At 52.3% G+C, this 14,106-nt stretch overlaps 1 protein-coding gene across 1 annotated transcript; it reads right to left on the bottom strand.

The window, feature by feature from the left end:
- Nucleotides 1-3: 3 nt before the first annotated feature.
- On the bottom strand, nucleotides 4-14,106 carry VAMP8 (vesicle associated membrane protein 8). Its single transcript, XM_066639476.1, has 3 exons — nucleotides 13,993-14,106; nucleotides 6,364-6,531; nucleotides 4-1,814 (listed from the first exon to the last, which is right to left on the bottom strand). Exons 1-3 carry the CDS (start codon nucleotides 13,993-13,995, stop codon nucleotides 1,668-1,670), a joined length of 318 nt encoding a protein of 105 aa, XP_066495573.1. The 5' UTR covers nucleotides 13,996-14,106; the 3' UTR covers nucleotides 4-1,667.

Here is a 14,106-nt window from a genome sequence, read left to right as displayed (position 1 = left end):
AAGTTTCTTCAATACAGATCTCTGTATTAGCCAGGAATCTGATTTAACAGTGAATTAACTTTTCATTACAGCTAGAAAATCTGTAGGTGAAAAGGAAGAGGCATCCATGTGGGGAGAAGACCCCCTAAAAATCAGAGGCACTTGATCGGGAAAGGTGGGAGAGTCAGCACAAATCAAAGGGGAGTGGCAGATAGGTTGGGGGGGGGGGCGCAAAGGTGGCACCAGCCTGACCAGGCAGGCAGTCTTGGTCTTGGAGGAAGACCCCTGTCTTGCCAGTATTGAGAGACCAAGACATGGGGCCTGAGCTCCAAAACTGGGGAGAAAGCAGAAGCTGAGAGCATCTTTGAAAAAGGAAGCAAAACTACCTCTCCCACAGTTTAGTACAAGTGTCCCCCTATCTGCAGGGGTTCCATTCTGGAACCCCCCCCCCCCCCCGCAGATCCTGTGTATCTGCAGATATTGGGGGACCACTTTAACAACGTGTAGGAAGTTTTTTTAAAAGCCCCAGATAGCTTCCCCTACCATTGTGCAGTGAAACGGCTGCATTTTGTGGACTCCAGGCCATCTTCTGAACTCCCTGCAGCCTCTTCCAGGTCACATGGAGACCCTTCTCTTTGCCCAGGCTCATGATGCCTCTGCGCAACCCAGAAGAGGCTGCGGGGAGCTCGGAAGACTAGTCTGAGCCCTCAAAAGCTATCTGGGGCTTTTAAAAAAACAACAACTTCCTACACACTTTTAAAGTGGTCCCCCAGTATCTGCAGGAATCACAGATAACTGATTCACAGGAATCACAGATAACTGAAACTGTGGATGGCAGAGCTGCAGATATGGGGGGGGGGGAATACCTATATTTTAAAAAGGAGATCAGGCACAGACATCCTTTCCCCCTGGAGTGTTCATGGGAGCCTCAACAGCACAGGTACATCTCATTAATGCCCTTCTGGTTTTAAAGGGATGCATGGTCCTTCTAACATTAGGAAAGCTCTCAACAGAGAATATCCCCCCCCCCCCAAAATGGAAGGCACTGGATCTGTGTGCACAGGCCTTCTGGAAGGGGTGGAGTGCCCAGAATCCATGTGGCCAATCAGAAGCTAGCTAGGATCCTTCTTTGGCACTTTCAGTGACTACACAGGGATGGATCCCAGCATGTGCTCCAGGTGGAAGGGACTGGAGGAGGACCCCTAAAATGCAGTGACAGAGGCTTGATCTTTGGAGTAGAAGATTAAGGCACTTACAGCATCAGACTCTAGATATGCTGGTGGGTGGGGAGCAAAGAGAGCTGAGCAGCTGCTAGACCCAAACAGGAATTGAAACAAGAGCAGCAGCTTGCACCAGAGTCTGTGGGTCTAGGGGTCAAGGAGGCCCAGGGAGCTTCGGACACAGCTGCAGGTGTGAGGGAACTGACTTCCTGGCGACTAAAGGAAGGGGCAGAGATTCTCACTGCCCTAAACTGGGGAGAGGGACAGTAGGGGAGGCGGCTGGGCTCCCCTCCAGATAGCATAGTGGCAGGTTGGAAGTGGTCATCCTCCGGAAGCACCAGAGATCCCAGGGCTACCACACTTGGCCAAGCATCCTGTGATTCGGTTCCAGATTTCAGCTATTAATGGGAGGAGGTGGTGTGGGAGACAAGGGGGGCTGAGAAGAGAACATCCACAGCAGGCTGGAGACTATGAGGTGGGGATGACCCCAGTGGCGAAGAGGATGATGAAGAGGATGATGATTGCAACGATGATGCAGATGATGGCGATCATCTTGACGTTCTTCCACCAGTACTTGCGGGCCACCTTCTGTGAGGTTGTCTTGAAGTGCTCCGACTGCAGGGAGGGGGGGAGAGAGAGAGAGAGAGAGATGTTCAGTGTCAGCCTGGGAGTGGAGAGGCATACTGGGAGTGGAGAGCTCTTGGGTGAACCTCTGGCAATGAGCCTTGCCAACCAGGAGGTATTCAGGACAGGCAGTATGAAGTCCTTCCCAGCATGCACAGTCAGTCTATGGAATTCAGAATTGCTAGACGTGACAGTCACCAGCAGCCGTGATGACGGCTTCACAACAAGGAATGAGGGGTACTCCAGAGTCAGAGGTCTTGCATCTTCTCAACATCAAGGCAGGGCAAGCCCAAGCCATTTTGCTGTTTGGCACAAAGGTTAAGATGGCCCTGCCCAACCAGTGCCAAGTTTCATACATTGCAATCCCCACCAAAATCCTTAAACCCACCCACTCTCCCTCCCCCCCTAAATTGTACCCTGACACACCCTCCCATTGGCCTTCGCTTTTCCATCTTGGTCCTGTTTCCCCATAATGGGGCTTCTGCTTTTTGTCCATCCTGTCCCCCTTTGATCTGTCTCCTTCCCTCTCTCCCCATATTAATTTTCTACTTTTTATTTCTTTCCCTTATCTTACCTTATCTTCTCTTGCCTGTTATAAAAAAATCAACCATTCTTTTAAAGACAGCATTTCAAAAGCAGCATTTGAACCCAATGCCAATTCAAGGTAAAAAACACTGCTTTGCTGGCTTACAGGTACCTCTAATCCCACAGTTGCCAGACAGATGCTTGTGGTTGGTTTGTGGAACTCCTTGCCACAGCATGTGGTGATGGCATCTGGCCTAGATGCTTTTAAAAGGGGATTGGACAAGTTTCTGGAGGAAAAAGCCATCATGGGTTACAAGCCATGATGTGTATGTACAACCTCCTGATTTTAGAAATGGGCTAGGTCAGAATGCCAGATGCAAGGGAGGGTACCAGGATGCAGGTCTCTGGTTGTTTTGTGTGCTCCCTGGGGCATTTGGTGGGCCACTGTGAGATACAGGAAGCTGGACTAGATGGGCCTATGGCTTGATCCAGTGGAGCTGTTCTTATGTTCTTATGCTTCGGAACACAGGGCATAAGCATAAAGGCCACAGCCCTTCTTTGTGGCTTGTGTCCAGCACCTGGTAGGGTACAGTGCCTCAGCACCTGGAGGTTCTATTGAGCAATCATGGTTTATAGCCATTGATCGACCTGCCCTTTTCCATTTATTTGTCTAGCCTTTTAAAAGGCTGTCTAAACTAGTTACCATCATCACATCTTGCGGCAGCCAAGTCTATAAATTATGACTTGGGCTTAAGTTTTAGGATTTAATTCCTAAGGAATGCTTTGTGATATTGCACATTGCAAACAAGGCAGCTCAGGGTGGCTTGCTTTAAAAAGAAAAGAAAAGAAGAAGCAAATTTTGATATCCAGCAAGCATCAGGCATCCTCCTGTTTCAGCAGAGATGGAACTGAGTGCTTCTCTCCTAGCCCACTTCTGGATTTCATTAGTTTTGTGAGTTAGAGAAGTGATTTTCAATGTTTGGACTTGCTTCCAAGCAGCCACAAGTGCTGATGTGCACCCAGGGGAGATCAGAGCAGACTGGAGGACATGCAGGTGGAAGAGACAGAGAAAATTTCAAGCAGGGTGGACAGGCATGGGGAAGGGGAGGGAGGGGGAGCCAGGAGTAGGATGGAGGATGTCAGGGAAATAGGGACCCTGAGTAAGGGAGTCCCAAGCAGCAGCTGGGACAGCCAATAGGGGCATCGGCGGAGGAGAGAGGCCGAGGGAAGCACAGGACACATCGAAGGGAAGGAGAGTAAGATAAATGAAGAGGCAAATGCAGAGGAGAGTGGATGGAGGGGTGGACTGAGGGAGCCACACACCCTGGCCTGCAGCAGAGGCTGCCACACAGGGAGGAAGGGAGCTCCCTGGGAGACACTGGTGGCTGTGGCGGCAGCACCAAAAAAACCAACCAACAAAAAACTGCAGTGTTGTCTTGCACCCCCTTCCTGGACACTCTTTTAAGCCATTTCTGCCCAACGTTGCATATACACAACAGGGACCAAATGTGTGCACCTGTGGACCGGACAGAAATGGGTCAAGTTGAAACAGAAAGTGCCAGTTGTGCTACAAAAACCCAGCCTGCCCTGTTACTTTAAGGGGGCCACAGCCAGGAGCCAGATAGGGGGCTGCCCTCTGCCCCTTCTTCACATGGAAAGAGCCATGTTTTAAAGGGTGGCACAAGGAAGAGGCAAGATGAGTGGGGAGGGAAGTGGAAGCAGATTGGCACAGCTTGGTTTGCAGGGGCAGCAGACTTGGGGTGAAGGCCACCCCAAATCCACCGCCCCCTCCCATCCCCAGCAATCTGCTGCTCATGTCACCCATCTCACCTGGCCTCATAGTCAGGCTGGCAGCACACCAAGGAATTGGTTCTGTGGTCATAAACACCAGTGCAGAACAAAGGGCAGAGCGTGGCCAAGCTGCCATGCAGGGCTTACTCAGTCTTCATCAGCTGTTCAGCAAACAGCTCTGCCCAGTCTGGGCTTGTATGCCTGTGGTTCAGAGGGCTATTCTCTGTCTCTTCAGCCCCCCCCCCCCCCCAATCCCAGACTCTGGTCACATGGCTGACTTGGACAACCAAGAGTCTAGAAATGATGAGTCGGACCTTGCTTGGAGGAGGGGAGACATTTCCAGCTAAGAGATGTCAGGAAACTTATACCAGGAAGAAGCAGTGCAAGGCAGGCAAACACGTCTGCATTCAGAACAGACTGGACAGAAGCTCAGTTGCGTGGAGAGAGGCACAAGACCCTCTCCTTGATACATGGAGGCTGTCAGCCCTGCCAAGGTGGCTGCCCAGGAGTGCACATAAGGCAGCTGTGTGTTTGATTGGCTCTGAACCTTCAGTTGTGGTTACTTAGGGGCAGAGGTGACACTCAAGGAAGACACCAGCTGACACAAGAAACAGAACCAGGGCATGCGATGCAGCCACCAATTATGGAGCAGCTTTGAGTCTGCAAGATGGTTGAGAGATGGGAAAATGTTTCAAAAGAAATGCACGTTATTTACAACTCGCTGGTAAGTAAGAAGGGGCTGTAGCAAGTGGTACAGCCATTCCCTGCAGAAGATTCTTTGTTCTGTTCCTCCTTCGCCCAAAACCTGAGACAGCCACTGCAAGTCAAAGGGAACACCAAACTGTGCAGACCTCAAGCAGATCCTCGGGCTCCATCTGGCACAACTGGGCATACACCTCTAGATTTTATCAGACTAAGGGCACATAGAGGCCCGAAGTGGCTCAACCAGAGGTAAGGGGAAAGTTTCCCCTTATCCCTGGGTAAGGCACCTTGGCCCCTATCGGTCTCCTCAGACTTGCACCACCTCCTGAGGTGGCACATGTCCGAGGACAGCGGAGCGGCTTCAAGTCATTCCGAGCTCCCCCAGAACAGAGGTTGGGATCTGACGTAACTGGCATAGCTGCTGGGTCCCAGCCCCACCTCCTGCCCCTCACCCACCAGCCCCGGAGTTGCCCACCACCTGCCCGCCTCCTCCTCACCTCCTCCTCGCGCACCCCAGAGTCTTTTGTTGGCCAAGCTCAGCTGAAGCAAGACTCGGAGCCTCCATCAGCACGGCGGCTTATTCCAGCCGCTGCAGGCCGGCACACCTCTGCGTGCGGGCCTTGCCAACTCCCTAGGACACGTTTGTGACCCTCCTGGGCCAGCACAAGGGACTTGCGCCAGCCCAAGTGCAGCTCAAAAGGTCTGGAGGTGTTCTGAGGTGCAGGGAGGCTGCTTGTGACCTCCTCATGCCTCAGAAGACCTGTGAGAGGCACTTATGGTTTCCCGAGAAACTGAAAGTGCCTCTCAGAGGCACAGGGAGGCTCTGCAGCCTCCCTGCACCTCAGAATACCTCTGGATGCAACCGGAAGACCGTTGGTTCGGTATCCACAGAGGGGTCCACAAACCTATCTCCCACGGTTACCAAGGTCCTACCTGCATATCAAGAAAAAGAAAATACTAATTATATTGTTCACTGGAAAGTCAGGGATATTGAAACCCGAAGCTGCCTTATCCCAGGCGAGACCACAGCCGCCACCCCATCGCACCCGCAGTCAGTATCATCTCACACAGACTGGCTCTCCAGGGTCCCAGGCAGACAGAAATATCACCTGAGTACTTGCTTCTAGTTGGAGGCGAAGCCAGGGACCACCCACTGAGCTCCAACCCCTCCTATCGTTGTGGCCCCGAGAGAGAGACATACCTCCCTTTACTCAGTCCCTCCTCTCAGGAGAGGCTCTCAAGCTCAGGGCCGGTTTCTCCAGGCTAAGAAAGAGTTGCTGTAGTTTTCCGGAGTATCTAATGGGCCCTCCAGACGAGAGAACAACTTGCAGAGCTGGTTGTAAATTATCACCTCCACGTCTCTCGCTTGGGGGGAAGAAGAGGCAGCAGATTCTTCCTGGCCGCTGGACTAGTATTCTGCCCTCCTCTCCAAAGCACTACGTTTGCCCTTCCTCGGCATTTAGCGAGGCCCACCCCTCACTCGAGAACCACCGTCGCACTCTGGCTGGGTCTCAGAGCTCACCGTGGCTTCCAGGTCCTCCGTCTTGTTGCGCAGGTGGTCGAGATTCTCACCCCTTGCCAGGATCCGCTCCACGTTCTGCGTCATGATGTTCTTGACACCCTCCACCTCGCTCTGGAGGTTTTTCATCCGTTCGTTCCCCATGCCGGGGCCACTTACGCCACCACCCTCCTGCGGAGAGAAGAAAACGGGCTTAGGAGGGGCTGAGAGACGCAAAGCGCTATTTGTTCTCTGAGGCAGAAAACACTAAGACGGGACACCTCTCCAATGGAACGCTCCTCTGGACAAGCCTTACAGAAAGAAACAAAAGCCTCTGTTTCCAGGGCAATTGTCTGTAGTAACAAACTGTCCCTCTTCTTCCACCCCGAACAGTCTCCCAGAAGCGGGAAGTGACATCACAAAACTAACAAAAGTTAGTGTGCTATAAGAAGAAACATGTTGAAAATCACTGCCATAAGACCATTTTTGAAAGGGAGCATACAAGGCCACCCCAAGACCTTCTGGTGTCCGAGGTGACATGCCGAATGCTCCCCCCCCACTATTTTGTGATGCACTAGGCTCTGTTCCTCCTGCTCCCTGGATTGCCTGACACTCTAGCCCACCACTCTCCTCTCTTCCACACTTCATCTCCTGCTCCCTCCCCCTTTTCAGCTTCTACTTCAGAGGCTGTGAGAAGGAACAGCAGCAGTGGAGGCAAGACGGCAGGCAGAAGTGGGCACCCACCACCAGTCGGCTGCCTGAAGTCAGCCTGGTGCTCAAGACATGCAACAAGGTACTCAAGTAGCCAAAGAAAGGATTTCAAGGAAAAGAGAGAGTCATAGAGTTGGACCCAAAGGGTCATCAACTCCCTGGCTGGCTATAGTAGAGAGGAAAGGTGTGCACAGTGATAACAGCAGCTGCTTTGATTTGCCTGCAGGAAGTCCTAAGGAAGATTCATTCCTTCAGAAAGCATCCAAATACTGGTGGGATGGGGGAGAAAAGAGAGAACAAGACTTCCACCCATCTGGACCCAGACCTTCACCCCCAACCCATGAATCTCCCTCCTGCCTATTCAAGGAAGCTCTCCATCTGCCAGCCACCTTCGCCAGATCAGGAGGCTGGAGCACAAAGCTCAAAGGCTGGTCTTAGAGAATTAGCACACTTAAGGACAGCCTCTTGGCACATCAAGCTGTGCTGACAGGAGTGCTGCAACAAAGTCCAATGTATTCATTTGCCTCTTCACCACCATGTCAGAGTCCAGTAATTTCTGCAGAGGACACATTTGTTTGACCAGATGCGGATCCAAAGGTGGGTTCCATCTAAAAGATTCTTCCAGGAGAAAAATGAATACTCCCTTCCACGCAGCTCTATCCAAAGTCATTTTAAAAGAGGGGACCCCATTTGCCTTCAATGAAATTCAATGTCCGTTTTTAAGTGTATTATTTCTCTAGTGCATCTAGTTACACGGCGTTTGACAGAGCATCATAAACGCAAGGAGAAGGGGAAGGAGACACAGGTCCCTGCCCCAAGGGGGTTACAATATTCTCCTGTTCCAGAAGAATGTCTTATCTATTTCTGTAAGAATCACTGACTGAGGTGTGCCTCCTGACTGTCAACACAAGGCTAAAACAGTGACTCCTGCAGAGAGGCAACAAACTGCCTCCTAAGAGCCAAGCACTCCAGCGAGTCTCTGCATCTTGGGTAACTGAATGGTTCAATCACCCTATTACGGAAATGTAGGAATGACTTGCCACCAAAAGAAGCTAATGAAAGGAGCAAACACAGACACCCTTTTGGCCCACAGGAGCCAAACTGAATCTCTTTCAGGACATCATTTGGGAATTATTGCTCTTTGAAGAGAGACCTGAGGAGAAGTGGGATTGACTCATTGAGTCAGACAACAGGGGCTGAGCTCAGACAGTGGCCAGGCTTGCATTTCTGCTGGCTGTGTGCATAGTTTGTGTCAAGACAACAAAATTTAGAGGACAGAAAAACATTGGAGAAATTAGACCCCGAGTTCTGCCCCCCTCCCCCCAGCGCTGCCTTCCTCTTGGTACCCAATTTGATTGAGAGGCAAATCTGGATGGCTCCAAAGAGGTCCCGAGACTTCATGTTCAAGTGTTCCCAGCAGGAAGCTTTTTAGAAACAGGCTTTACTTCCCGGCGACAACCAGGATGGGTTCTAATGGTGGAATTTTGCAACAGAGATAAAACCTCCTGAGGTTTAGGGACAGCGACCTCCTGTTTCAGATTTGGTGTTGCCAAGTTCTGAACACAGACCTTTAACCTGGAGCCAGAGGACTCCATATCCCAGATGCAAGGACATTCCCCCCCCCCCCCACACACACACATAACACTCTCCCACCTTTGCCTCCAGCTCTCAAGGTGGTGGTGCTTCTGGGGGCAAGGGCAAGAGCTGCCAGGTGTGTTGTGCAGCCACTAGAGCAGGAAGAAAGGGGGAGATCAAAACAAAGAGGTCCTGGGCAAGTCCTGAACTGGAGTGACGCACACACAGACACCACATTCCACAGGGTGAGTAAAATATGCCAGGCATCTCCCAGCAGAACCAGCAGAACCACTCTTGGCAGTTGCCACCCTGCAGTGAGCATCTCAGGCAAGGCAAGACTCAGGTCAGGTGTGCACTGCTGGCAGGAGGGCTGCCTGGGAAGGATACCCTTTACTGGAACAGCTGTAAAACGTCTCTTCTCCCAGAGCACAATCCTCTAGACCAGCAATTTTCAGCATTTTTCTTTTTATTGCACACCGACCTCTACAGTCTTCTCTCTGGTCTTATGATGTCACTTCCAGCTTCCAGGAGATTTTTCCAGGTTCTGTGGCTCTGATTCTAGGGCAACTGTCTGTAGTAACAAATTCCTCTGCCAAGAGAGGAAGAAGGACAATTTGTTACTACAGACTGCTGACCCAGAAACAGAGCCGCAGAATCCAGAAGCTGAAATTAGTTTTTCAGCTATTTTAAACCTCTGGGCTCCAAACTCCCATGACACACCTGCAGACCTTTCATGGCACACCAACGTGCACACTGGTTGAAAATTGCTGCTCTGGAAGGGCTGCCATGTACATTCACATAACAGAATCAGGTGTCCTTATTTCACCCTTTTCTTCCAGACAACTGTGTGGCTTCAAGAGGCTCATCGTTTTGGAATGTTCACCTGCCCATGCACTGAGGTCATCTTCAGAGGCTCTTATCTTCCATATGGCACCAACGCTGAGGGGTTGGGGGGAAAGGCAGACGCAAGAGCTTTCTCCATTACGGCACTCTGCCCTGGGAATTTTGTCTTCCCTCCCCCGAGGGTGTTTGGTGAAGACAGTTTTTTTCTGCTGGGCTTAAACAACTCCTCCCACATGTTAGCATTATATTGATTTGTTTTGGTTCGTTAGATTGTTGTTTACCACCTCGAAGGAACCTTTTGGGACGGACAGATACTAATTTACACATAAATATGGTCTTCGACAGGGGCCCACAGGAAACCCCAACAAGCATGCAAGCAAGAAGAGTTGGGACAGATGAGGCTTTACTGTGCAAGCTTGTGGTGCGCTTTGCGGGGGATGAGTCCCTAAACATTGCTGCTTTTTTTTTAGCTTTTAGCCAGTTCACCTGATAGTGCAAAGAATACACCAGATTTCCACTAATGTCACACCATGACACAAGGGCAGGTCAGTGGCATAGCGAGAGGGGGGTGCAAAGCACTATGTTTTGCAGGGAGCCTCACCGCAGAGTGCAAGTGGCCCCCTCCCCCTCGGAGTCATTCATGCCTCCGTTTTGCTCCCACCCCCCCAGAATGGCTCCAGAGGGGGCCACTTGCATGCCGTGGTGAGGCTCCCCGCAATTCCACCCCTCTAGCTATGCCAACGGGGCAGCCCAATTTCAGTGTTGTGGGTCTGCTTTTAAAATTAGATAAGCCCCAGACTCCTGAGGGGCCATCAAATTGACAATATGTCCCACTGGATCAGACCAAGGTCCACACATTGGTCCAGTCTTTTCATGAATCCCAGCAACCAACATGCACCAGATGTTGCCCTCCCCCCCCAGCCCAACATTGGCCATCATCTACCACTCTTGCTACTATAGTGAACTCTCCAGGAGAGAGGTTGGCTAGAACAGGACTGACTAGCTCCTACACTCTCAGCGGCCCTTCCATTCTCCAGATTCTACCCTGGGAGCCAAAACACTCAAGTTCATGGATGGTCAGGCTCTACTAAGCAGAAGTGTCATCACCCAGCAGTCACAGATCTGAAGCATGTGTGCTCAGAGGATCTGAAGTCACCAGCTGGTGGGGGGAGTTGAGGAACAAGTGGACTTCCTGAAAATTCCTTCCAGCAGCCAGAGCTAGGCCTCTTTAACATGTACCAGAAGGTGCTGGAGATAGGCATACTGAGCACACACAGAGACTCTTTGTTCTTTCCTTTGCAAGCGGAAATTGTGAGCAGTAAGACACACGCACACCAAAGCTGTGCCTAGATTAAGATTTGGCAGTGGGGGGCGGGAATCACCTGGGGCCCATTCTTGAAGGTAATGGGGGGGGTATGACAGACTGCTGCCTACTTTTGGTTGCCATGGAAAGTGGAGAACAAGCTCCCCAAAAGGGATGAGAGTTGCAGCTGTACACAGCGCCTCCTGAAAGTGCCAAGGGCACCTCTGCCCTACGGCAGGGAAGGACATGCCAGCCAAAGTCCCGTCCAAGTCCAGCAGCTGTAAGGCCATGCCTGCCAAGCTCAGCAACTGCACAACCATCCATCAAGGCTTTGAGTCAGTTTTGTGTGACTTGTTGAAAAAAAATGGGGTGATCCATGGTGATTCCTATATTTTTTAATGCATGTTGGGCTTAATTAGTCCTCTTCTAGGAATCTTACAGCATAATTTACTTTGTTCTTCAGCAGGTGAATTTAAGTATTAGAGCTCGGTGACAGAATGCAAGAGTTGGAAGGAACCTTGGTGGTCATCTAACCCAACCCCCTGCTTCAGTGTGGGTGACTGTGATAACATCCCCAATAGGGGGCAGTCCAGCCTTTGCCTGAAATCTTCACCCAAAGGTCCAATTACTAACTCCTAAAATAAACTTAAAATTAATCTCTTTTATGAAAGCATTAAGATGTACACAATTTCTGGGTAGGAAACCAATACTGAGGGTTTGCCCCCCCCGGGGGGGAGCAACAGAGACCAGAGTCAAAGATTTCTTGGCTGCGCTTGGAAGAGGAAGAGCAGGGAGGCAAGTAACAGAACATTACCAGACCCCAAGCTCGTGAGCTGTGATGTGTTCCTGGGAAAAAGAGGTGTTTGGAACTCCAATGGCCTGCACCGTAAACATTATAGTTAGAGATTGAGAAGCAGAAGACGGGGTGCTCTCGCGGGGGAACAATCAGCAGGTGGGGGTTGAACCTCACCTTGATCTCCTTGATCAGGCTCAAAACTCAAAGGGGAGTCTTGGCTGGAACCTTCCTGGTAGCACAGGTGGGATTAAACAACCCTCCTCAACAAACTGCCCCCCTCCATATTAACATTGGGCGGGTGCTCTTGCCCACAAATATCAGGCTGGGGTTGCATATGTTTTTCAGCTAGCAGAGCTGGAGAGTAAATCTCCTCCCAGCACGCTAAGGTCACATATGTTTTTTAGCATCTAGCACGCTCGCAACTTTTCCTTCAAGCTTGAAGGTATTAAACCAGCGGCCTCCATGCATGTATGTCAGACACCATTTTCTGTGCTTACTGCACTCTGATGCAAGTTCAACACCATGTCCATCATCTGTTTATGAATCGAGCGAGAAGCATGCTAGAGGCCTACTAGTGATAGTCATATCCTGCTAGCATCTAGTTGAAAAACACATGCAGCCTGGGTTCCTCCACCCTCAATGCTGGTTCCAGAGAATTCAGGAAGTACAAGAAGAAGGGAAGAAACAGCAGCAGGATCTGGGTTGTGCAAGGAGGCTCTGGGGTTCTGCTTTCCAAGAAAAACCTGCGGTTCAGATACCCTCAATCATTCAGAAAAAGCAAGAGGTAGCCCCCTCAGTCCTCGAACTCTCTGGCAAAGGTGCCTAGGAGACCAGGAGCTTCATGAGTTCCCTCTCAGAGGAGCATCCCACACACTCAGGCCTGGAAATAACAGCAGCCATCTCCTGCAGCCCAGGCCCAGAGATGCCAGGAGACAGAGAGCCTGGATCAGGGCAGCCCTGGGGTTAACCCCTTCTAGGCACCTCCCCACAGCCTCTGAGCACACTCCTCCTTGAAGAAGCTGCAGTTATTCCAACAGCCAGGGATGGAGGCTCTCGGAGAGGCTGCTTGGCTCAGGTCCACTCCAGGGAAAGACTCAGGGCCCTGCACCAGCAGCAGGCTCATGGGACCAATCCCTCCCCTTCAAGCAGCCTCAGGCCTCCATGTTTACAGAAGGAATCTCTGGCACCAAGGAGGTGGCCTAGAGCAGTCGTTCTCACACACTTAGCACTGGGACCCACTTTTTAGAATGAGAACCTGTCAGGAACCACCAGAAGTGATGTCATGACCGGAAGTGACATCTTCAAGCAGGACAATTTTTAACAATCCTAGGCTGCAATCCTACCCACACTTACCCAGGAGTAAGTCCCATTGACTGTCACTGTTCAAAGAATATGCGTAGTGGCTTGTTCAAAGCACAGGCCTGTAACATTTCCCCAAATGCAATCACAGACCAGGGTAGCATCAAGTCTAAAGTGCTCAAAATCAAATACTGAAATGAATAGGGACCCACCTGAAATTGGCTCACGGCCCAGTTTGAGAAACAGTGGCCCAGAGCCAAGGACATTGAGGCTCTTCTCAGCACACACAAGAATTAGAACCATTGGGACGCACATGTGAGGTTAGCCAGAGGTTGGCATGCCAAAGGAAACGAGGGGACCCCCTAGGGCTGGCCCATACAGGTTGGCAGGGGGTGCCACTGCTCTGCCCCAGCTCCCTGGGTTGGAGAATGAGGAGGGTAGGGTGGGGGTGCCAACGCTCCAGCCCTCCCCACTTCCTCTTTTTGCTCCACCCCCCCCCTTTTCCAGTCCAGGGAGCAGAGGGTGATGCGCCACACCAGGTCAGGGGGGGCTGCCAGGAGACTCTGGGCTGGCACTGGTTACCCCCCTCCCCAGGCACACAGATCAAGGCGTGTTTTCCTCCAGCACAACTCAGAGGCAGCTCAGCCCAGCGCTGTAGGAAGGAGGCTTGCAGGGCACCGGGAGCCCCTTAGTTTGGGGGGCCTCGGAGGCAGCCACGCCTTGGAGAAGGGGCTGACACACCTTCCCTCCGGCCCCGATCCGCCTGCTGCCTCGGCCTCCTCCTCCTCCCCCCGCTCGCTCCGCCCACCTGCCCGGCTCTACCTGCGGAAGAAGCCTCGAAACTGACCTCGATGGCGCCGGAGCCCCGCCCGATCGCCCCCCCGCCAGCGGCTGAAGCGCCCGTCGCCCCCCGGAGCCTCCCCCACCCGAAGAGGCGCGCTCGGGCGTGGGAAGCAGCCGGACCCGCGTCCCACTCGGCAGGGCGCGCGATGCCGCAGCCCCGACGGCAGGCAGCCGCTCCGGGGGCTGCAGGGGGCGCCAAGGACCGCGCCTCTCGGGCATCGGCTGCCCCCGGTGGGCACCTCCAGCCCCGATGGGACGGACGGACAGCCCCGGGGAGGCTTACCATGCTGCGCCTGGAGGGTCTCCTGCTGCTGCTGCTGCCCTGGGCGGCCGCTTCCTGGTGCGGGGCGCGGAGGAGCGCAGCGAAACTGCTGCTTCCTCCTCGGACAGGGCTGGG

Source organism: Tiliqua scincoides, chromosome 11 (genome assembly GCF_035046505.1).
Source record: "Tiliqua scincoides isolate rTilSci1 chromosome 11, rTilSci1.hap2, whole genome shotgun sequence".
Classification (NCBI taxonomy): domain Eukaryota; kingdom Metazoa; phylum Chordata; class Lepidosauria; order Squamata; family Scincidae; genus Tiliqua; species Tiliqua scincoides.
The sequence above is the reverse complement of the archived record's forward strand: the minus strand, read 5'-3'. Positions and strand labels throughout refer to the sequence as shown.